At 53.1% G+C, this 24,423-nt stretch overlaps 1 protein-coding gene and 1 long non-coding RNA gene across 2 annotated transcripts in view; both read left to right on the plus strand.

Moving 5' to 3' along the window:
* Nucleotides 1–24,423, plus strand: part of LOC142826677 (uncharacterized) — a 124,377-nt gene that overhangs the window by 86,424 nt on the left and 13,530 nt on the right. The gene's annotated exons all lie outside the window — the stretch shown is intronic.
* LOC102459426 (uncharacterized) overlaps nt 1–24,423 on the plus strand; it is a 57,449-nt gene that overhangs the window by 19,496 nt on the left and 13,530 nt on the right. Inside the window, exons 6-19 of the mRNA XM_075923071.1 lie at nt 6,840–6,966; nt 9,890–10,009; nt 11,082–11,180; nt 11,941–12,093; nt 12,233–12,382; nt 13,106–13,249; nt 13,403–13,561; nt 15,663–15,836; nt 16,836–17,003; nt 18,081–18,245; nt 20,228–20,398; nt 22,007–22,174; nt 23,618–23,794; nt 24,129–24,254. Coding sequence (XP_075779186.1) covers nt 6,840–6,966; nt 9,890–10,009; nt 11,082–11,180; nt 11,941–12,093; nt 12,233–12,382; nt 13,106–13,249; nt 13,403–13,561; nt 15,663–15,836; nt 16,836–17,003; nt 18,081–18,245; nt 20,228–20,398; nt 22,007–22,174; nt 23,618–23,794; nt 24,129–24,254 — 2,101 coding nt within the window. The remainder of the gene's footprint in view (nt 1–6,839; nt 6,967–9,889; nt 10,010–11,081; nt 11,181–11,940; nt 12,094–12,232; nt 12,383–13,105; nt 13,250–13,402; nt 13,562–15,662; nt 15,837–16,835; nt 17,004–18,080; nt 18,246–20,227; nt 20,399–22,006; nt 22,175–23,617; nt 23,795–24,128; nt 24,255–24,423) is intronic.

The raw sequence follows: 24,423 nt of genomic DNA on the forward strand, positions 1-24,423 counted from the left end.
GTTGTAAGCAAAACTCGTGAAGTCATTCTGCCGCTCTACTCTGCACTAGTTAGGCCTCAGCTGGAGTACTGTGTCCAGTTCTGGGCGCCACATTTCAAGAAAGATGTGGAGAAATTGGAAAGGGTGCAGAGAAGAGCGACAAGAATGATTAAAGGTCTAGAGAACATGACCTATGAAGCCAGGCTTCATGAACTGGGCTTGTTTAGTTTGGAAAAAAGAAGATTAAGGGGGGACATGATAGCGGTTTTCAAATATGTAAAAGGGTGTCACAAGGAGGAAGGAGAAAATTTGTTCCTCTTGGTTTCTGAGGACAGGACAAGGAGTAATGGGCTTAAAGTGCAGCAGGGGAGGTTTAGATTGGACATTAGGAAAAAATTCCTAACTGTCAGGGTGGTCAAATATTGGAATAAATTGCCAAGGGAGGTGGTGGAATCTCCCTCTCTGGAGATATTTAAGAACAGGTTAGATAGACATCTGTCAGGGATGGTGTAGGTGGAGCTTGGTCCTGCCTTGAGGGCGGGGGGCTGGACTCGATGACCTCTTGAGGTCCCTTCCAGTCCTATTATTCTATGATTCTATGATTCTATGAACCTCAATTTTGTCCAGCCGCTGCAGGGAGAAACGAAACACACTTCACTAACCTATTGCACACTATTAATGTTCTTACTTCTCTTTCTGGCTTTTTATTGTTGGACGACTAAATACAACGCAGCAAACATCTGCTCAAGAGCCAAATTATGTGGGACCATTTTTTTAAAAAAAGGTTTGGGGGAATCATCTGTGACCGGGGGAGGGGGGCAGTCACGGATGACCCCTTGGGGTGCCTCCTGGAGGGCTGACAGGGCCACTGCCACTCACCTTCCTGCTCTTTGGGGCTTCTCACCGCCTGGTCCTGCTGGGCCAGCTCCGCTGGTCTCCCCTGGCTGAGATCCCTGCCCCCCCCCGAGAAGCAGTACAGACACCAAACCTCTTCAGGCACCAGGAGAGTCCAGTTTAGGGCCCAGCTTCCTGGAATACCACCCCCAAATGGGATCAACCCCCAAAGAATTAGGTAAGGCTCCCTTAACAATGACAGGGGGAATGTGCACTCTGGTTGCCCCCCTCCCCCCCCCCCCCGGTAACAGTTACGTACACTGGGTTTGATAGAAAATAAAAATGATTTTATTAAGTACAAGCAGTAGGATTTAAATGGTAATAAGTGAGACCAGGCAGAGCAAAGTAGGTTATAAATCAAAAGAAACAAAAACGCTTGGCTAATTCTACACTGAAACCTCAGTACAAACTTACCCAAACTCGCCCTAAAACCTCTTTTCCAGCTGCCCCCCCAAACCTTGGGGTCTCTTCACCTTGGGGTCTTTGGCTCCTTCCTTCAGGTGCAGCCCAGCCAAAAGACCAAGGCCTCTGCTTTCCTATTCCTTTTGTTAAGGCAGGGGTTCTCAAACTTTGTGACACCACGACCCCCCTCTACGTTGCTTGTGACCCGTCGGGGGGGTCAAAAACCACAGTTTGAGAAACAGTGTTAAGGAATTGAGGCCACTCCCTACCCGCCCCTACTCAGTCTTAAGGACAAAAGAGATTGTTTAACAGTTGCTCATCAAGACATCATCCAGGGTAACACGCTCCGGCTGTGTTTAGACTGGCATGATTTTCCGCAAATGCTTTTAACGGAAAAGTTTTCCGTTAGAAGCATTTGCAGAAAAGAGCGTCTAGATTGGCACTGACGCTTTTCTGCAAAAGCACTTTTTGCGGAAAAGCGTCCGTGCCAATCTAGACGCGGTTTTGCACAAGAAAGCCCCGATCGCCGTTTTCGCCATCGGGGCTTTTTTGTGCAAAACAACACCTCATTGTCTACACTGGCTCTCTTGCGCAAAAGCACTTGCGCAAGAGGGCTTTTGCCTGAACGGGAGCAGCATAGCATTTCTGCAAGAAGCACTGATTTCAGGCAGTAGGAAGTTCAAGCTGCCAGTGTAGATAGCTGGCAAGTTTTTCCACAAAAGCAGCTGCTTTTGAGGAAAAACTGGCCAGTCTAGATGCAGCCTCCATGTCTCTCATTTGCACATTTGAAGTCCACAAAGAATTCCCCATGCCATAGGTCTAATTTTGCACACACAAATGATACACACATCAAAGTAAGATAAACAGAACCAACAGATCGTGACATGAAGCTTAATGGGTTACATGAAATAATTTGCTTAAAGCATCTTTTTGAGTTGTGCATTTGAATGTCCATGGCAGGGGAGTGTCTGTCACATCATCCCATTCAGGCAACAGGGAATGAAAGCGCATATGTAACCCACACACCTTAGTAACCCCAGTGTGGTTACTGAGCAATGCAAGTGGTACCTAGACCACAGCAACAGGAAGAGACCCTGGAGCAGATCTCAGCAGGGCTGGTATTGCAGAACAAGTCTCTGGTTGTTCGTGGTTATATTTGTGACACTGGCAAAAATAGCAAACCTGATTCTGGGAGGCATGAACAGGAGTGTGGTGAACAACACACGAGAAGTCATTCTTCCGCTCTACTCTGCACTGGTTAGGTCTCAGTTGGAATATTGCGTCCAGTTCTGGGCACCACATTTCAAGAAAGATGTGGAGACATTTGAGAGGGTCCAAAGAAGAGCAAGAAGAATGATGAAAGGTCTAGAAAAATGACCTATGAGGGAAGACTGAAGGAATTGGGCTTGTTTAGTTTAGAAAAGAGAAGACTGAGAGGGGACATGAGAGCAGTTTTCAAGTACCTGAAAGGATGTCATAAGGAGGAGGGAGAAAAATTGTTCTCCCTGGCCTCTGAGGACAAGACAAGAAGCAATGGGCTTAAACTGCAGCAAGGGAGGTTTAGATTGGACATTAGGAAAACTTCCTACCTGTCAGGGTGGTTAAACACTGGAATAAATTGCCCAGGGGGGTTGTGGAATCTCCATCTCTGGAAATATTTCAGAGCAGGTTGGACAGACACCTGTCAGGGATGATCTAGACGGTTCTTGGCCCTGCCATGAGGGCAGGGCACTGGACTTGAGGACCTTCCAGTTCTATGGCTATGTACGGGCTGGTTAAGTGCAGATACAGCTGTGTGAATTGAGGGGGGGAGGGGGCTCCCTTATCTTGTCTACACTAGACCTTTAACGTGCTAATTAACACCTGTTCCAAAGGCACCTCAGCCTAGTGTGGACATGATCTAAGGGGTGCACAGGCCTTTGTGCTGGCCCTGGCAATGGGTGTCTTTCAGCCTGGGGTGATGGTTTAAAATGAGACTTGCCTCTTTCCCAGGGCAGAGGGGTGTGAAGCGTACTTAATCCGAAGCATCCGTGTCCCATGCTTTGAGATCCCTAGGTGAACGCTCTGCACAAGGGCCAAGTGGTTGTCTCTTCCTGTGCCTGAAAATGCCAGTGCCCTTGGCTAATTTGCTCTTGATTGATGTTACCCGAACAGCCAGGCTGTGAATGAGCCGTGAACGATTCTCGCATGTTGGACGGGAAGCAGAGCCAAGGAGCACAGAGAATTAAAGGTTTCACAAAATTACGTCTTTGGAAAATATCACCGTGTCGAGCTTAATTATGTCACGTCCACGTCACGTCTTCCCTGGAGGTGCATTCGCCGCACGGAGAAATGTGTCAGCCGGCAGCATGGGGGAGGGCAGTGCAAGGAACGCAGCATCTCCCGTGTCCGCACGGCGCACGTGTGCACAAGCACCTCTGGATTAGAGCCAGCCACAGAGGCCCATGTGATTTCTCAGGATTGCAGCTGGGCCAGGACGTCAGCATGGGCTGCTGAGGAGAATGCAGAGTCCTGCGCAGCAGAGCCCAGAGGAACTGTGGCCTGCAGGGAAGGTGCCAGATGTTTTGTTTCTTTCAAGCCCTGGTTGCAATTCCCAGCCAATGGGAACTGCGGGGGAAGAGTCTGCAGGCAAGGGAACCTCACACATAGAGCTTTCCAGCACTTGTAGTTCCAACCTGGAGGAGGTGCTGCAGCGCATGGAGCCGTGAGTGTATTGGGATGGAGGATGCTGTGGTGGGCCTGGCTCTGGCTTTGTTTATTTGTTTGTTTGCTACAGAACTTCACTCAAAAATAAAACAGTACAAAACTTTAGCACCTACAAGTCCACTCAGTCCTACTTCTTGTTCTGCCAGTTGCTCAGACAAACATATTTACTTACATTTGTGCTAGTTACTGTTGCCTACTTCTTCTTTTCAATGTCACCTGAAAGTGAGACCAGGTGTTCGCATGGCACTTTCCTAGCCAGCATTGCAAGGTATTTACTTACCAGACAAGCGAAACATCCGTATGCTCATTCCTGCTTCAGCCACCATTTCAGAAGACATACTTCCGTGCTGATGATGCTCGTTTAAAAAAAAAAAGCTAATTAACTTTCTGACTGAACTCCTTGAGGGAGCATTGTATGTCTCCTGCTTTGTTTCTCTTGCCTGCTGCCATATCTTTCATATTTAGCAATCTCAGCTGACACACCAGCACCTGCTGTTTGGTTTAGGAAAGCTTTCACTACCGCTTTGACAAACCACAGTGGGAGGTGTCTGAAGGTAGCTACTGCAGGTGGCCCACGGTTTAGGAATCCAAAGTGGCTTCCAAAGTCAGGGAGGGATGAGGTGTGGCCCGTGCTGTCCGAAGTGTTAAGAGAACAGGACTCCGATTCGGAAACTGCAGAATCCGAGCCACCAGCCAGCTCACTCCGCTTCTTGCTGGGAGTGCAGGGTCAGCCCCACCCCCTTCCCTGAGTGACATACCGGAAAAGCAGAGAGAGCTTCCCCAGGCACTGCCAGAGAGTGCCAGGGAGCTATACCCTTGCACCAGGCCCCTCCATGCCAGTCCTTCTGGATGCCCAGGGACTCTGGTCCCACCGGCTGCTGGCCGGCTCTTTCCCCCTCCCATCCATGCCGTTGGATAGTTCATGCACCGCCCCTGCTGATAATGCCCTGTAGGAATGGCTTTCCAGCCAGTTATGCACCCACCTGATAGTAGCTTCATCTCAGTTGTATTTCTCCGGATTGTTTATGAGAAAGTATCAAACGCCTTACCAAAGTCAGGGTTCCCTGTAAGCTGGGTGCTTGTGCGGCTGCTTAGGAGAGATTCCAGTGCTACTCAGCTGATTAGCAGAGCACCCACAGCCAGGTGTTTTGTTTCTACTGGTGGTGCACATTGACACACGCTTTGGTGCACATACAGAAATTTATTCCACACATGGATGGAAAAGACATCTACCACTTTCCCCCCATCCACAAGCCTTGTTACCCTGTTGGAGAAAGCTCTCAGGGTGGCTTGACACCATTTGTCATTTTGCCCTGTTGGTTTGATTGGATGTTTATCCTTTTAACAAACGTCACCTTTCTCCTTTCTCCACTCCACCCCTTCAGAACGGAAGTGAGTTACTCAATGTCCGTGAAGAGTTCTAAACAGGACAGAACTGTGCACTGAGGGCTTAGAATTGTTAATGCTTGGAAGCATTAAAACTCGTTAGCCATGCTGGCTCCTCACTGCTCTCCTTTCCTTGCTGCTTACGCAGGCTGGGAGCCTGGGAGTGGTCAGGTCTTTCAAGTGCCTTCCCCTTTAAATGGGTCTCACCCTGTTCCATCCCGTCCCTTTCCTGTGGCTGTGTCCCCATACTGCAGCAGGATGGACGTGGCCCTGGGGCGTCTCCTGCTCTGGGTGCAGAGGGGCCGGTGGCTCGGAGCGGGCATGTTACTATCTGACATGGGGCTGTTTGGAGGGGGTGTTATCACAGAGGCTAGAATTGGGGTGCTGAGAGTGCTGCTGCACTGTGGCTTGAAGTGGTTTCCATCGTACACCAGGTTCACACACACAGAATGGGAAACAACTGTCTAGGAAGGAGCATTGCAGAAAGGGATCTAGGGGTCACAGGGGCCCTCAAACTAAATATGAGTCAGCAGTGTGACACTGTTGCAAAAAAAAAAGCCAACCTGATTCTGGGAGGCATGAACAGGAGTGTTGTGAGCAAGACACGAGGAGTCATTCTTCCGCTCTACTCTGCGCTGATTAGGCCTCAACTGGAGTACTGTGTCCAGTTCCGGGCACCACATTTTAGGAAAGATGTGGAGAAATTGGAGAAGGTCCAGAGAAGAGCAACAAGAATGATTCAAGGTGTAGAGAACATGAGCTATGGGGAAAGACTGAAAGAATTGGGCTTGTTTAGTTTAGAAAAGAGAAGACTGAGAGGGGACATGAGAGCGGTTTTCAAGTATCTGAAAGGATGTAATGAGGAGGAGGGAGAAAAATTGTTCTTTTTGACCTCTGAGGATGGAACAAGAAGCAATGGGCTTAAACTGCAGCAAGGGAGGTTTAGGTTGGACATTAGGAAAAAGTTCCTACCTGTCAGGGTGGTTAAACACTGGAATAAATTGCCTAGGGGGGTTGTAGAATCTCCATCTCTGGAGATATTTAAGAGCAGGTTGGACAGACACCTGTCAGGGATGGTCTGGTCCTGCCATGAGGGCAGGGGACTGGACCCGATGACCTCTTGAGGTCCCTGCCAGTTCTATGGTTCTATTCTTTGGTTCAATGGCTCTCAATGTCCCCTTCTATGCATTGTTCCAGCCCCTCTGGGTGTTACGACAGGGAGAGTTGGCTTTCATGCTGCCCCGGTCTCAGTGGATGGAGGGGTTCAGTCAGAAGGGGAGACGACAGCTAGAGCAAGCTGGCTCGATGTCTGGGCGTGATGGGCATGGGAACGGCTTGCCCAAGAGACTGGCAGGAAATACATTTTCCCCCATTGAAACCCCAGAGGGCGCTGAGGGGCATGGGCCATGCTTGTATAGCACCCCCTGTGCTCCTGTCCCAGGCCTGGGATCGACCGGTCTGTCTGTCTTTAGGCGCCAGTGTCGTTTGAAGACGTTGCCGTCAGGTTCTCGGCGGAGGAGTGGGCGATCCTGCAGCGATGGCAGAAGGAGCTTCATAAGGAAGTGATGGAGGAGAATTCCCAGCTGCTGATCTCGCTTGGTAAGGAGCAGCCCTGCATGGTGGGCTGGGGGCGCTTCCTGCAGATATGAATGTATCTTCCGGGCTCTGCCTACAACAAGCCAAGTGCAGGAGCTGTCCGTGAACGTCTCTCCAACTCCACGGATTTTCGGTGGCCTCTCCCAACAGGACCAAACCACCCGTTTACACTCAGATTCCAAGGGAACAGCAGGGTCATTTATTCTGATCTCCTGTGTCACTGGCCATAGGACTTGCCCCAAAACAGTCCCCGTAGCAGATCTGTTAGAAAAACCTCCCGTTTGGCTTGAAAAATTGTCCGTGATGGCGAATCCACCATGGGTGCCTTTCTCTGCTCGATTGAACCTGTTGTTAACTATTGGTCCCCCATGGAGATACCCTTAGATTCCACAGGGGACAAATATTTAATAGACTGTCATCAAGTCACCTCCTTCACTTCCTCTTTGTTAAGTTAAATAGACTCAGCTCATTGAGTTGCTATCAGGCAGGTTTTCGGAGCCCTTAATCACTCCGATGGCTTTTCTCTGGCCTCTCCCATTAGTCCACGTTCTCCTTGTGGGCACCAGAACCGGACATGCTAGTCCAGCAGTGTCATGCCTGGGGCAAACAGAGATGGCAAAATAACTTCTTTATGCATCATGCACCTCGTGACCCCTTTTGGCCACAGCATCCTCTGACAGGCTCCTGTTCAGTGGATTGGCCACCAGGACCCCCAAATCTTTCTCAGAGTCTCTGCTTTCCCAGGCTGTAAGTATGGCTGCCAGGCTCTGATCCTAGACACGTGCAACCCCTACACCTGCTGGGGGAGGGGCCCATGGAGTGGCACTGCGGCCACTTAGAGAATGAGTTTTCTCTACAGCATTAGGAGCCAGCTGGCTTGTAGCTCAAGCTGTAGAGGCTCATGCACAAAGCTCCAGAGGTCCCAGGTTTGGTTCTGCCTGTCGGTGTTACGTAGACAGTTATATTTAACCCTATTAAGTAGTATATTGTTTGCTTGTGCCCAGTGTACTAAGTGATGCAGATCTCTCCTAATCAGTGACCCTCCTCTTCATTATCGATCCCTCCCCCCATGTGTGTGTCACTTGCAAACCTTATCAGTGATCATTTTCCCCAAAGTCCAGGTCATTGATAAAAATGTTAAATAGTGTAGGTCCTACAACTTCCCTTTTCTTCTATTTGTTACATATTATGTTTTGATTTGTATAACTGCCTTCGCTGCCCCTCTAAATTAGGTTCAGTTTTTAACCAGTGCAGCCTTCCTCCTCAGTTGTGAGATTGAGGTATCTTGGGCATCTAATAAGGGGTTCCCGCAGGAAACAGACCTGCTCTTTGCTGTTTCTTCATGGACAGTTACGTTTTCAGACATCAGTTAGCCAATTTTTAACCTTTTTAATACATGTGCCAGGTGAATTTTATTTTGTTTTATCTTTTTAATCAATATGTTGTGCATTAACAAGTCAAAGGCCTTCCAGAAATCTAAATATATTATGTGAACACTATCACTTTTATCAGCCAAACTCGTAATCTCATCAAAAAAAGATATCAAGTAAGTGTGATGGGCTCTCTTTTCCATAAAACGATTGATTTGCTTTAATGACATTACCCACCTTTAGTTTGTTTTTCACTAAGTCCTGGATTAGCTGTTCTATTATCTTGCCAGGGATTGATGTCAGGCAGACAGGCCTAAAATTACCTGGGTCATTCTGTTTTCCATTTTTAAAATCCTGCACATTATTAGCTTTCTTCCAGTCTTCTGAAGCTTCCCTAGTGCTCCACATCTTGTTGAAAATCAATATTAACAGTCCACTAATGGCCTTGGGTAGCTCTTTTAAAACTCTTGGATCTGAATTACCTGGACCTGCTGGTTTTAAAATGTCTAACTTTAGTAGCTTCTGATTAACATCCTCCACAAATACTAGTGGAATGAAAAGAGCACTGTCATCACCACATGATGAGATTGCATCACCTGTTTTTCTCTAAAATACAGAATAGATAAATTTACTAAACACTTCTGTCTTTTTTACATTATTGCTGATAATTCTACCATTTCCATCTCATAATGGATCAATGCATTGTCAGGATTCTGTTTGTTCCTAATATATTTAATAACCTCTTTATTGTCCTTAACTCTGCTTTTGATAGATTTCTCCTTGTGTGCCTTTGCTTCCCTTATCGGTTTTCTACAGTTCCTAACTTCTGATTTATATTCATTACTATCAACTTCCCTTTTCTTCTATTTGTTACATAGTATGTTTGTATAGCTGCCCCTCTAAATTAGCTGAAACAAAATACAGGACTATGTAGCACTTTAAAGACTAACAAGATGGTTTATTAGATGATGAGCTTTCGTGGGCCAGACCCACTTCCTCAGATCAATTAATGGAATTAGGTTAGGTTTTTAACCAGTGCAGCCCGGTTATGGGATCAAGGCATCTAATAAGGTGTTCTTAAATGATTTCTGATTCTCATTCACTGCAGCATTAGCTGTGTTTTAACCACCTTAGTAACAGCCATGTGTGTTCTTGCTTGTGTGGAAAACACATGTTCTGTTTGTGGTACCAAGAATAGCCCCCATCACAGCAGTAGAAGAGCACCGAGTATTCTTTAACACATTCCCCCTCAAAGCATCCCTTAGTGCTATTTCCATTGTATGGATGAGGCTCCAGGGGTCTGGCTACACAGCTGCTCAGGGCTTGCTTCCCAGCTCCCGTCTTGACTGAGCTGTGCTGTCGCCAGATTCCCTGACACGCTACGTCCTACTCAGTAGCTTCATCTCTTCCCTGACCCTAGCACAGCTCCAGGTCCCAGCCGAGGTGGCGTTGAGCTCTTGGGTAGCTGCTGGACCTGCTTGGCCCGGCTGCTGCTCGCCTGGCCTCCAGCTGGACTGGGATAGCTCACTGTGCCGTGTTTGGCTTTTCCCGCCCAGGGCAGCCAGTTCCCACACTGGTTCTCCCGCCCCTGACTGAGGAGTGGGAGGCTCCTGGCCACCGGATCTGCCGCGTCTCCGGAGAGGGAGCGTGCGCCAGCGATGGCGGCAGTGCAGATGGTGAGTGAGTCTTTCAGTAACCCCGGCTTAGCCACTGCCCCAGGCAGCCTGCCTTGGCCCGGGACAGACCAGACTCTGAGCGGTTGTTGTGTCAAGTATCTACTGCACACCCATGGCTGGGTGGAGACCTGACAGCTGGCCCAGTCCTCAGAAGGTATAACCCAGGCCCGTGTCTCCCCTCTCCCACCTTCATGTGGCCCCTGTCCACCATCCATTGATGGAGCCCCATTGGTTCCAAGGGAGCTGCTCAGTTATGGGGAGCTGAGCTCCACCCCCTACTCCTGGCCCTGGTCCCCCTCCCTGGCGGTGCCTAGGACTGGTGATGCAGCCCAAGGGCTCATGGGAGAGTCCCCCAGTGCAGGCCCCAGGGTTGCTGGCAGAAGGAGGGGAGGGAGGAGGTGGAGCCATGGCTCATGGCACTAGCTCCTCCCACCTCCCTCCTGCAGGCCCCGCCCAAAATGAGACTCCCCCTTCCCCCCCAGTGTTCAGCTTTGGCCTGCCGCCACTGAGTCAAGTCAGCTTCTGGTGCAAATCCCACATGGGCAGCCCCCAGGCCCTAGCAGCGATGTGACGGGCGGCTGCTGGCCAGCAGGGGCAGTAGGAACCCTCTACATAACTAATTGACCATTCATTATCAGTGGGAATAGGTCAATGGAGGGATGATAGGAGTTACTGTAGAGAACTTTCAGGGTGTCTGGCTGGCGAGTCTTGCCCACATGCTCAGGGTTTAGCTGATCGCCACATTTGGGGTTGGGAAGGAATTTTCCTCCAGGGTAGATTGGCAGAGGCCCTGGAGGTTTTTCGCCTTCCTCTGTAGCATGGGGTACAGATCACAGCTGGAGGATTCTCTGCATCTTCGGGCCTTCAAAGTATTTGAAGGCTTCAATATCCGAGATATAGGTGAGAGGATTATTCTGGGGGGGGGGGGGGGTGAGATTCTGTGGCCTGCACTGTGCAGGGGGTCAGACTAGATGATCATACTGGTCCCTTCTGACCTTAAAGTCTATGAGTCTATAGTCACATGAATTAAGGCACCCATGGAGACAGCCACTATCCCATGGTATCTTTCTAGGGGAAGAACTGGCCTGTCCAGATGGTGACCCAGAAGGGGGCAGGCTCTGGGACTCAGAGCAGACTGAAGAGGATGGCTACCCCACCGGGGATGGGGAAGGTAAGAGTTACCGGAGGGAGGAAGGAAACAGTGTGACGCTGCTACAAAAAAGGCCAACCTGATTCTGGGAGGCATGAACAGGAGTGTTGTGAGCAAGACACGAGAAGTCCTTCTTCCACTCTACTCTGCGCTGGTTAGTTCCCAGTTGGAGTCTTGTGTCCAGTTCTGGGCACCACATTTCAAGAAAGATGTGGAGACATTGAAAAAGGTCCAGAGAAGAGCAACAACAATGATTAAAGATCTAGCAAACAGGAGCTCTGAGGGAAGACTGAAAGAACTGGGTTTGTTTAGTTTAGAAAAGAGAAGACTGAGAGAGGACATGACAGCAGTTTTCAAGTATCTAAAAGGAGTATCAAGGAGGAGGGAGAAAAATTGTTGTCCTTGGCCTCTGAGGACAGGACAAGAAGCAATGGGCTTAAACTGCAGCAAGGGAGGTTTAGGTTGGACATTAGGAAAACTTCCTACCTGTCAGGGTGGTTAAACACTGGAATAAATTGCCTAGGGGTGTCTCCCTCACTGGAGATATTGAAGAGCAGGTTGGACAGACACCTGTCAGGGATGGTCTAGATGGTTCTTGGTCCTGCCGTCAGGGCAGGGGGCTGGACTCGATGACCTCTCAAGGTCCAGTTCTAGTGTACTATGATTCCATGACTCTCCAATAAGGGAGCAAGGACTGACGGATGGGCAGACGGACGGACGGCTCTTTCCTTAAGCGTGGTGCTAGTCGCACTGGGTAGGTTTCTCTCCGTGTCCCAAGCAGAGGTGCAACAGGGCAGCCTGCACCTCAGCGCGCTGATGAAGCTGGTGAAGGAAATCCCGGAATTTCTCTTCGGGAATTCAAACGCCGGCGCGGAGCCAGCTGAGGCTGCCGAAGGCGAAGCTGAGCCGGGCTCCGAGAGGGCAGATGCTGCGGGTAAGTGGGGTCCCGCACCCGAGGGACAGCACAGCCTGACCCTGCAGGGAGCTCGTCCGTGGTTCTGGTTTGGGTCTGAGACCTGAGTTTGGTTTTAAGGGGCAGCTGAGCTGATGCTGCCTTTGTCTGGTTCAACCAGACGTAACCCCAGAGGCCCCACCCGCCCTTGGCCTGCAGAGCCGTTTAGCAGCCGCCTCAGTCAGTAGCCGTGGCCGTCCCGACTCCACGGGCAGCAGCGTGTCCGCCAGCAGCACAGATGGGTCTGCGTGTAGGAGCCCGCCTGCAGACGGTGAGTCCCGGGCGAGTCGGGCTGTGCGAGTCGCGTGGTGGGCTGACCCGTCCCAGAAAAATGCTGCCAGAGGGTGGCCGCCCGCTGTCCCAGGTGTCTGAGGGGACGCGGAAAGGGAATGATACAGATCTGGGAGGGACCCACTCTGAGTCCCAAGGGGTAAGCTAGGTGGGCTCCCATCTGGGTGCAATGAAGTGGCTTGGAAGACAAGGCGTCTCCCCCTCCCTGTGGGACACGGCACCACAGTCTGACCCGTCTCCTGGTGTCCAGAAAGTCGACCCAGCCCAAATTTTGGGTGATTTGTCATTTCACTCCTTTGGGGCCACTCTAAGCGTCTCCCGTTCCTCCTCGTTCCCACCTTCCCACCCCCGGTGTCGCTTCCTTGTGGCTCAGCCACACTGGACCTGGCATCTTTCCTCCTAGCTCCCCCTTCCTCACCCCGGCTGGGCTGCCCTTCCCCGAAACCTCCAACCCCTCCTGACCCTGCATCCCCCAGAGGCCAGATCTCAGGGCCTTGTGCCGCAGGCCGCTTCTTGTACATCCCGCCAGCTCCAGGCTGCGGTGGGTCCGGAGGGGCGGCCCACAGTCCTGTGTGAAGAGAGACAGGAGTCGTGTTGGGGTTTGGTGCGAGTTCCTGGAGATGGCACGGGGCTCAGAGACTGCCCCGGGCTGCCGTGGCCACGCATCTCCCGCTGGTCTTTTTCTTTTTGGATATTAACACAGAAGTGGCCCCAGAAAACAGCCCCCTCCGAGGTCTACTGAGCTGCCTGAAGGAAATCCCCATCAGCAGAGCCCGACACCCTGGCACACAGAGCCCCAGCACGCAAGGAAGCACAGAACCCAGGAACCAGGAGGCGGAGGTGAAGGGTGAGTTACAGTGTGTTTGTACCTGAATGCCTGGAGGGGCCGTATCTCGCTAGGCCGGTCAGAGACCCAAATACTCCTGTCTCAGGCCTGGCCGCTGGGCCATTGGCTGCAGAGTTTGGGCTGAAATTGCCTTTATTTCTGTAATTAAAACAGAGGTCACTATGGAGAACCCCCCCACCCCAGGGCTGACGGACCTCACCGGGGGGTCCAGTTCTCCAAGCACCCCCACCAGCAGCTGGTCCACCGGCAGCGCCCGAGGGGATGTGGAAGACTTGAGGGTGGAGCTGGGGCTTTGGCGATGTTCTCGTGAAGGTACGGTTCAGTGAGGCGGAGGAGAGGTCCGTGGAAAGACGCCTTCTGCCCTCGGGGTCAGTGGATCGGGCCCTTCTCCTCAGAGGGAGGATGTGGGTTGCAAATGTGTAAGACAGGGGTGTCCAAATTTTTTTCAAAGAGGGCCAGATTTGATGAAGTGAACATGCGTGAGGGCCGACCATGTTGCCTGACATTCTTTGAACCATTAAAATTAAATGCAAATTAACTATTTTATGCAAAGTTTATTGCAAACGGCATACTTTTCATTTCGTCACATGGGTGACAAATCTAAACAGGTGTTAAATCACTCTGCCTTTCATATCTGAAGGCCAGATGAAAAAAAAATCCAGGAAGCTGAAATATATGTCAGGAACATGGTAAAGTACATTACATATTATTGGTAATAAAAGTTGTCTGTCAACTTTTAAGTTCAAAAAATATGAACAGGAACATAACACCAAGTATACATGTTGTGTCCAAATATATTTATAACTGATTTAGACCAACTGACATTAACTGAGATTTTACAATGTATTCATCTCAATACATATGGATTCGTTGGGGGCCATAAAAGATAGATATTGCCAAATTACCTGTGGGGCCGTATTAAACCGGCACACGGGCCGCAATTGGCCCACGGGCCGGACTTTGGACATGCCTGGTGTAAGATCATCGGGTTGTGGGGGTGGGGTTTTGGCAGCAGAGTGCTGTGTCATTAGCCAAACACTTGGGGATGGATTTTACCTCACACCTCGGTGTGCTTTGAGGCCTGGTGGCTCCATTCTGGGACTCGGGAGATGACACGGGTCCGAAAATCTGTGAGATTTGGAGAGAAACCAGAGGGTGGTTTGAGGAGCTGAGGCCGGATGGCAGAACCCCATGTGAACACAATTGGACAACCCCGCAAGCCGCTCAGAAATGTAATACCAGAGGGGAAGGGGAAGACTTCAGGTGCTGCCCCGGTCCCCAGAAGAATCCCACTGGTTGGTTTCTGGCTAATGGGAGCTGCCGGTTTGAATAACAGGCAGCCAGGAAGAACCACACACACACACACCCCCCGGACTAGTAATTCAGAAAGGGCTGGCTGGCTGGCTGGCTGAGAAACATTTTAAGCTCTGCAGGCAGGCAGGGTGGTTTGGCTGCTGGCTCGTAAGTCTCCTGGTCAGAGCCTGCCTCTGGCTCCCCAGCCCCTCCCTTCTCCAAACCTCTGCCCTCCGCCTCCCTACTCCACATAACCAAATCCTCTGCCCCCCCCTCTTGCACCCATACCCCGTCCCAGATCTGGCACACCAATCTCCTGCCCCAGATCACAATTCCCTCCTATCCTAAGTTACATCCAAAAACCCTGCACCCCAGTTCCCTGCTCTAGGTCACAACCGCCTCCTTCACCCAAACCCCCTCTCAGACTCCTATCTCCCTTCTGCACTCTAGTCCCTTACCCTAAGCTCCCTTCTGCACCCAACCTCCATCCCAGACCCCACATCTGGGCGGCCCTCAACCACTTTCCAAATTCTTGAAGTGCCCCCCATTAAAAATTATTTGGGGACACCATTCCTCCCCATCCTGGCTAATAGCCATCAGTGGACCTAACCTCCAAGAATTTATCTACTTCATAGGTTCTAAAACTGGGGGGTGCACCCCCCTGGGTGTGTGTGAAGAAATTCCAGGAGGCGCAAGGAGACCCAACTCTCCTCCCCCATCAATCCCCCCCAAGAAAGAACCCAGGGGAGGATGGAGCATCCTGGACAGACTTCAAATGGCTGCCGCCTTAAAAGGACAATGCCTACCTCTGCTCTTAAAAGGGCAACTTTTTTTTTTCTCAACAAGTTTTGCTGCTATTATTTTTGGGGGATTTTTGAGGGTTTCTCAAAAATCAAAAAGGGGGCGTGATGCCAGAAAGTTTGGGGACCACTGATCTTGTTCTTTTTTGAACTCTGCTAAAGTCCTCCTCTTCACAACATCCCCTGGCAAGGAGTTCCACAGGTTGACTGCACTTCATGAAGAAAAACTTCTTTTGTTTGTTTTAAACAAAGGGAGGTGGAGCTTCCTTCCCACAGTGCGAAGATGGCATTTAGTCACTAATGTGTTTATTCTCGCACAGACAGGAGGGCAGAGACTAGCCCCCTGCAAGGCCTATTCAACTGTCTGAAGGAAATAATGGTTCAGAAGGCCCCTCATCCCCACCCTGCACCCTGCGAGTCACCCAAAGGCAGCAGGCCAGGAGACGCAGGGCAGAGAAGGCCTGAGAGTGAGGCCGGGAGCTCATCTGTAGGAGGTGAGTGTGTATAAAAATTGTGCCCCCTTTGGAGTGGGAACCGCTCTTTGCAGCCAGAGCGTGGTGGCCCCTGGCCTGCTGCTTGTGGTATGAGGGGGGCAGTGTGCGAGAGACACAGGAGCGGGGCGACTGGCCCTCAGTGCATGACTGGCTGTGGTGCAGGTTGCATGTTTCCTGCCTTTCTTGCACATATTTGGAGGACCATGGAGCTGTGCCTCTCGGGGGGTGTTACCAAGGGGTGCAGGAGTCATCGGCCCCGGCACCCCCATCTGCAGCCAGATGTGACTTTCAGCTGGCAGGTAGAGCGGAAGGTTTGTTATTCGACAGGGACACAGTGTTGCACAGACTGGTCAGCATAGGGACCAGACGCAGTCCGTACATCCTGGGGAGAAGGGGGCACAGAGCCAGGACCCTGCCCCTCCTCCTGCCCCCAATTCACTCAAGGCCAACCCACCTGCCTAGCAGCCTGATTCCAGCCCCGCCAGGCCCCTCCTCCGGCCTTTGTCCTGCTTCCTGGCCGCACCCCCTTCTGTGCTCAGGTTATCCAGGGTCTCGGCTATTGTTCAGGTGCAGGCAGGTGGGGGCAGCTTTTGCTTTTGCGGAAAAGCATCCGTGCCAATCTAGACGCGCTTTTCCACAAATGCTTTTAACTGAAAACTTTTCTGTTAAAAGCATTTGCGGAAAATCATGCCAGTCTAGACGTAGCCCGTGTGTGTCCCCAGCAAGTGCCCGGCCGCACTGGCCTGGTCCCTGGGCTTACAACGCCCCCTGGCTGCTGGTCTCGCAAGCCAGACCAGGCTCATAGAGCAAAGGACTCGAAATGGGCATCTCAGGTCAACCCCCGGAGGCCGGGGGTCCCTGCACAGTCCCCAGAGCGGGGCGAGGCTCCTGATCCCCGAGGGATGGGGGCGGGGGCTGGTGAGTGATGCAGCGGGGATGCAGTGTTGGGCGGATCCTGCCTGCCCTGCACCTGCAGGCCGTGCCCTTTGCTTTGTTCAGTTAAGACAGAAGCGGTGGGGGAGGACTCTCCACGGCACGGCCTGGAGGACACCGCTGGGAGCAGCCCTTGTTGCACCCGCCCGCCCACCTGCCTCTCCCCCAGCAGCGACGCGCCAGCAGCCCGGAGGGAGAGGCCGGGGCGAGGAGCTGGGAGCCCGTCGGCTGAAGGTGAGAGCCGCGATGCGCAGTCGGGGGGGTCACACCCACACCTTGGAGAGCAGATGTTCTGCGGCTTGGTAGGAAGGGTCAGCGCCTCGGCTTGAAATAGGGGAGTGGGGGGGTGGGGTCCCCCAGATCTCTGATTGGGGCACCAGTGGTGCGGGAAGTATTCTGTGCACCATGCTCGGCCTGCCCACTCTGCAGAGCAGGGGAAGGACCCAGGGACCCTGCCAAAACCAGCATGTCGTTCCAGGGACCCCGGTTCCATCCCAGCCCTTCCTGTGTTGCCCGGCCCGCGGGGGGGAAGGGGCCTCGTGGGGGCGGATTGTGGCGGCACCACAGAGCGCGGCCAATTCCTGCGCTTGCTGCCTTGTCCCTCCGTTTGGAGCTGACGCCCAGCCCCGGGGTCTGATTGGAGGGCGGCCAGTTCTGCAAGCTAGGGGGTGGGCTGGCAGGTATCTCGTGCTCAGAAGGGCGGGGACGCTGCTTCCAGCCACAGCCGGGAGGGCTGATGCTCTGGGCGTCGTTCTGAAAACAGACGCAGGGACGGAGGATTCCCTCTGCCCCCGTAGGCCCTGCTGAGCCCTCCCCCTGGCAGCGTGGAGCGGGGTAGGGAGCCGAGGGGAGTGGACGCAGGGCTCTGGAACTCCTCTCCTAATTAAGTCCCTAGGAATCTGCCAAGGATTATATGGGGCCAGGACTGGTCCCTAGAAAGGGGTGGGATGGGCCAGCATCCCCGGTTGGCATCTGCGGCTCGGGAGCGGGCAGGGCCGGATTAAGGGGGCGGGGGGGCTAGCCGGGCAGCTGCCCAGGGCACCAACCTATGGGGCTGGGGGCCGGGGCTGGGGGGCCGGGGCTGGGGGCTGCGCGGTACCCCTCAGAGCTGCCATCAGGTGCCGTGCTCCCGATTGCAGCTGTAAGGTGCACAGGGGGGTGGGGCCGCGCATGTGCCCAGGGGTAGAGCCGCACACGCATCGCACGCCTGCTGCCCGGGGCGCAGGAATGGCTCGAGCCGGCCCTGAACTAGCTGGTGAGCCCTGTGGCCACTGACCCTGAGTGGCAGCGGGTGTCTCCATGTTTCTCAAGCAGAGGTGACACTAGGGGCTAGCCCCCTCCTCAGCCTGGCGAGCTGCCTGCAGGAAACACCTCTCAGTCCTCCCTGGGCTTCCCCAAGGCCGGCGCGCCACGCAGGAGCAGATGCGTCACCGAGGGAACCGCAGACAGGAGTGGTGTGGGGCTGCTGCGGAGAGGGTGAGCCTGAGAACACACCAGCTCTTACACCGTCTGTCTCTTGTTGGAAGGTCCCAGAATCCCTCACTCAAACCCCATGACAAACCCTTACCCATCTCCTACCCTGGCATGGCACGTAAGCATCCTGGCTGGTCACTCTTTTGCTACGATTCCATTTCTAAACGGTTCGAGAGGGTTAATAAATGAGGAACGGATGTGACTGGCAGGAAACAGCTGTGATACAGGTGGTGATTGGCACATCATTAGACAATGCTATACTCGGTTATAAGTGGGTGTGGTAGAATCCAGGATTGGGGGGGGTTCTATTTTTGACAGATGTCCATTTATTTTTAAGCATTTTTTTCTACTTTTAGCCATTTACACTTTTCACAATTGCACCAAATGACAAGGCAGGAGTGCCAGACAATAAACATTTGGTGGCGATAGACTGTGAGCTTCAAAAAGTTAAACCTTTATTGCCAATAAAACACAGACTGTCAACCTCGCCTGCAAAATACACATCTTGCACCAAACCCTAAGTTCCCAAGCAGGGTTTTTCCTACTTTGCCCATAGAATCGTGGACTGGAAGGGACCTTGTGAGGTCATCTAGGCCAATCCCCTACAGTACACTCCTGACAGGACCAAGTACCATCTAGGCCAGCCCCCTGTGCTCACTATTGTTGCATCCTTTGGCCCTGGCTTCTCTAGGGCTTTGAGTTGGCTTGGGGTCCTGGCGAGGCAGGCCAGCATGGTGGGGAAGACACTGGGGTGGGACCCAGGAGAGGTAGGGTCTGTTCCTGGCCCTAGCACAGGCTGTCTCTGTCCTGGGTCAAGACACTTGTGGAGCCCGATACCCTGGTGTACGTGGGCAAAATCCCTAGACCTGCCTAGGTCCTTTTATGTCCCAGAGAATAGGTAACAGCATCCTATAGAACACGGTCTGTGAATGTTACACAGCTCCCTTGTCACAACGGATATCCCCAATCTGGCATTGCAAGTGTAGGTAATGGGGATAAAAAAAAAAAAAACCACTGTCAGATCCTGCCTCTGCAGTCCCCAGAGACAAAAAAAGTTTTCCTGATTTCTATTTCCCCTGAAATCCGTCATATTGCAACCACCGAGTGTACAAATTTCCTTTTCCAGAGAAAAAATCCCTTAGAATCTCTTCCCTGTGGGCAACCACCCTTCCCCCCACAACCTCCTTTCCCCAAGGAGTTGGAAAATGAACAAGAACACTTTTGCAGAGAACAATGAACCAGTGCTCCCTCTGGTAATGTGTCTATAGCCAGACACTTAAGTTTAAGGACACAAAAAATCAACCAATACTGGTTAACCGAATAAAAAACAAAAACACTTTTATTATTAAAACAAGACTTTCATTGCAAGTAAATGACTGGGTGTTAAAAAGCCAGGAATTGAAACAATACTCAGGGATTCTCTCTGGAATTAGTTGTTGATTACAAGAGAGAGAGAAAAAAAGACAATTAACCAGCTTAGACATAATTTCCAAACCCCAAACAAGGAAAGCAATAAAACCTGACAGATTACCTAAACTTTTTTCTACTTGCACATTCTGATGAACCTAGGGGATCTGTCTTGGGGGAGTTTATTTCTTCCCTCCATTTGAAAGATTTCCCTCTCTCTAACAAAGGAGACTGCTTTCCCCAGTTTGAAATTCTTTAGCTGCATTTCATTGGCTCGATGCCCAAAGCCCCCTCCCTCAGGTGCAGAATAGCTTAAGGTTAGCGTAACCCTTTCCTCGCTCTCCTTTGCAGCTTCCATTCATGACCTCCCTGTATGTCATGTTCCCCCCCGTGCTCGGCCTGCTCTCACTGCCCCTCAGCCAGTCGGAAGGGAGAATGCTTCTCTTCAAAAGCGAGCACTGACCAAAGTGTCTTCCCAGGCCGAGAGCGGCTCTAAGACCCGGTGGGTTTTACAAGGCTCAGTGAGACGAGGAAGTTGCTCCTGCTGCTCTTAGCTTTGGCTTTTTCCTTTTGAACAGACGTCGGCACCGGCACCTCGCCCCTTCAAGGCCTAGAGAACTGCCTAAGGGACATCCCTGTCACTGGCCCTCACGGCGCCCGTGTGCCAGCCAGCATCGCCCTGGCCAGCCCGCAGAGAGACACGGGTCAGGGGAGGCCAGGGGCCGAGGCATGGAGCTCCCTTGCCGAAGGTCAGTAAAGCCTCCACATTGGAATCAGGGCACAGCCATGAGGATCGTGTGACAGGGAGTTTCAGCCAAGGCCAGAGTAATGCCCGGGGTCCCTTCTATTCCAGGGCTGCCCATGCTCCTGTGCGGCGGGCCTGGCTCACTTCCTGCTCCGCTCTATGCTGAGCAGAACTCACCCGCCGCAGGGGCCCGGCATATGCCCAGGGCCCCACTTAAACCCTCTGGGGTTCTGGGCTGCTCTCCCCCAGCCCTGCTGTCACTAAACGGCATCCTCCAAGGAGAAACAGCAGGGGAAGAGCTGGTGTGGTTGGTGCCCCACGGAGCCGCCGGCCTGATTCCGCTTTCGCTAGCGTCTGATCAGATTTCTGTGAACTGCCCCGGCCTCTCTCTCTGCCAAGGGGAGCAGAGTCACTCTGGTTGTGAGTGGCACCCACGTTGCTTTCTGTCATGGTGGGGATGGTGCGTAGCCTGTGATATACCCCATGGGTGTGCAGGGTGGTTTGTTACCCCCGTATAAACAACCGCAGTGTGGGGTGCAAGCCAGGGCAGCTGTGGAGGGTTCTCTCCTCTCTGGGCTTGGGGAAGGTTCTCTAGCTATAGGTAAGCCCGCATCCTCCCGCCTGACTCTTCTGAATCCAGGCAGATTGGATTTCTTCACCACAAAGGCTGCTGTATGTCAGAGAATCCCAGGGTTGGAAGAGGCCTCAGGAGCCATCCAGTCCAGCCCCCTGCCCAAAGAAGGACCAACCCTAACTCAGTCATCCCAGCCAGGGCTTTGTCAAGCCAGGACTTAAACACCTCTAGGGATGGAGATTCCACCACCTCCCTAGGGAACCCATCCCAGTGCTGCCCCACCCTCCTAGGGAAAGAGTTTTTCCTAATGTCCAAACTAGACCTCCCCTGTTGCAGCTTGAGACTGTTGCTCCTTGTTCTGTCACCACTAAGAACAATCTTTCTCCATCTTTCATCTCCCTTCAGGGAGTTGGAGGCTGCTATCAAATCCCCCCTCATTCTTCTCTTCTGCAGACTAAACAGACCTAAATCCCTCAGCCTCTCCTCATAGGTCATGTGCTCCAGCCCCCTTATCATTTTGGTTGCCCTACGCTAGACCCTCTCCAATGCGTCCACATTCTTTCTGTAGTGGGGGGCCCAGAACTGGATGCAATACTCCAGATGTGGCCTCACCAGAGCCGAATAAAGGGAATAATCACTTCTCTGGATCCACTGGCAATGCTCCTCGTAATGCACCCTAATATGCTGTTAGCTTCTTGGCTACAAGGGCGCCCTGTTGACTCCTGTCCAGCTTCTCATCCACTATAACCCCCAGGTCCTTTTCTGCCAAACTGCTGCTGAGCCAGTAGGACCCCATCCTGTAACAGTGCTTGGGCTGTAATGCTGACTTGAGCGGTGTTACTCCAGGATGAACTCAGCTTAATGTCTCCAAGTCCCTGTGGGCACCTAGCATTCATAGCCAGAGGCGTCCCTGGCCCCAGCCTGGACCATGGTGGTAGGGCTGGGCGGCGGATATTACCGCAGACAGGCTCGTGCGGAGTGGAGTGAGCCGTCCCCTAGCAGCGGGCAGGGCGCTGACGGGGCTTGGTGTTTGAACAGAAGTCAGGACGGAGCATTCACCGCTGCAAGGGCTGGAGAACTGCCTGAAGGACATTCCTGTACCTCGCCCTCGCCACGCCAGTACCCCACTCAGCCGCTCCTCCGGGAGCAGCTCGCCGGATCCACGGGGCAGACTGGAGGCAGCGGAGCAACCCGTGGAACCTGAAGGTGAGTGAAGGAAAGCTGCTTGAAGGAAACGCTCCAGCCCGCACCCAGCCGCTTGTCCACCTGCTGCAGGGAGGATGTGGGGCTGAGGAGCCCAGAGACAGGCCCGCTGCTGCGTAGTGTGTTCTTGGGTTCCCACGACCGGGCCTGGCTAGGGCGAGGCTGGCCCGGCTCACGGCAGCACTCCGAGAGCATGCAGGGGTCAGTGCCTGGTGTGGCTGCGTCTCTCGGCAGTGAGAAGGGGAAAGCCTCAGCAGGGAGTGCCATGGGCCCCCGGGGCCAGGCAGCGGCCCCGTTCCTGGCGGCTCTCTGAGATGCTCACGGTGAGCCAGAGAGCACAGCCGGGCTGGGCACAGCAGTGGGCCGGCTTTGCTTTCTCTTTGGAGCATCTGGGCTGGAGAGCTCACGACCACAAGCTTTCAGTCGGGAGCGTAGGCCTCTCCGGCTCAGCTCGGCCCCTTCGCTGGGGTCAGGCTGCCTCTGAGTCCTCCTGCGCAGGAATCCGTCCTGCTCGTCTTCCCGGACTCTCCGATCTGCTATTGCCTCTCGCTGCGGCAGGGTGAGTCCAGAGGGCACCTCAGGCTGGAGTAGGGTTGCCAGGTGTCCAGTATTTACCCAGATAGTCCAGTATTTTCAGCTCCTGTCCGGTAAAAAAAATTCAGAGAACACCCAAGATGTCTGATATTTTCTGAATTTTTCCCTGGCCAGGAGGCAAAAGTGCCGGGCACTTGGCAACCCTACAAACACTCAGTGCCTGGCCTCCCCCCTAGTCCCTCCTTGGCCCCCAACACCCCCAGTCCCCCGACCCCAGCCCCCATGCTTACCTGGTTCCCCAAGGCTGCCAGCACAAAACGGCTGCTGGCCAAAAGACCTAGGGGAAGCAATGCTTTCTCCTGTGTCTTAGTGCTCAACAGCTCCCCTGTTTCTAGCCCTGCACTCACTCTTAAAGGGGACATGCTGGTTTTTTTGACTTCATAAGTCCTTGGAGTCCTTTTTTTTAACTCAACAATTTTGGTCTCTCCCCCTCCTTTTTTTTCCCCTTTCAACAGAATTTTTCCCTGGTTTTTTTTGGTGGGGGAGAAGGGCTGTTCGATATTTTTGTTTCAGCCATCTGGCAACCCTAGGCTGGAGACTTGGCTCTCTGGGGCCCCGTTGACTCCCGTGGCTCGGGGCTGATTTACACACATGGCTCCTTTCCTGCTGTTCTGGCAGCTTGTCCACGGATTTCCACTGTGCTGATTCCCAGGCCCCTAAATCCCCCAGGCCTCGAGGGGCCAGGAGTCTTGGCTCGCCAGGAAGCCCATCACCACTGCTGCCTTGCCGTGGCCCCGGCTGCGCTTGGCTCTCCTGTCCGGCCCCTGGGTTCTTGCTCGAAGGCCAGAGTTTTCGGCATGCTGGGAGCTGAGAGCAGAGCCCGTTGGCTTCACAGTGTCGCCCCGCCCACAGCTGACAGACGTGTCCCTCCCGTCAAAGCAGGGGCCGTCTCAGAGGCCACGGCCCCGCTCCGAGGCTTGGAGAACTGCTTGAAGGACATCCCTGTAAACAAGCCCACGCACTCCTGTGTAGCAGCTCGTTACTTCAGCCCAAGACAGGGGCCGGGGTCCTGGCGAGCGTGTGCAGCAGGTGAGACAAGGAGCCGAGAAAGGGCTACATGGGCAGGACTGAACTCAGTGGGAAGTGGGCGGGGCTGTGTGGTGGGGTGGGGCTGGGCAGACCACGGATTAGTGGGGAACGGGTGCTGCCTGTGACTCCCACAGGTGCTTCCGGGAAAGAAAGGGGCCGGGCAGGGTGGGAAAGAGCCGTGAAGATTTGACCCTTTGCAATTCATCTTAATTGCCCTCTTTTAACTTAAAAATGTTTGGGCCGACGTTGCCAGCTCCTGAAATCCCTCGGGGGCCCATGACACGTCCCACTCCATCCTGATGCCGGAGGGGGGCTTGTATTATTAAACCCGCAGACAGCTCCCCCCCGGACGGACTGCTGACCTGCTTGATGGAAATCTCCGCCAGCCCCCTGTCCCGCAGCAGTGCCGAGGGGGAGCAGGACCTGCGGGGTGTAGCGCCGTGGAGGTGGCGCAGGGAAGGTGAGCCGGGGGCTTTGTGGGCTGGTCCATAGGCAGCCGGGCCGGGGCGTTCTTGCTGCGCTCGCTTCCTGGCCTCATGCGAAGCAGGAAGTTACCGCCACAGCCAGTCCTGCTGAGTCCTGGCAGAGCATCTGCGGCCATTAGGAGGAAGTGCTGGGACAAAAGCATG

Source organism: Pelodiscus sinensis, chromosome 2 (genome assembly GCF_049634645.1).
Source record: "Pelodiscus sinensis isolate JC-2024 chromosome 2, ASM4963464v1, whole genome shotgun sequence".
NCBI lineage: Eukaryota > Metazoa > Chordata > Testudines > Trionychidae > Pelodiscus > Pelodiscus sinensis.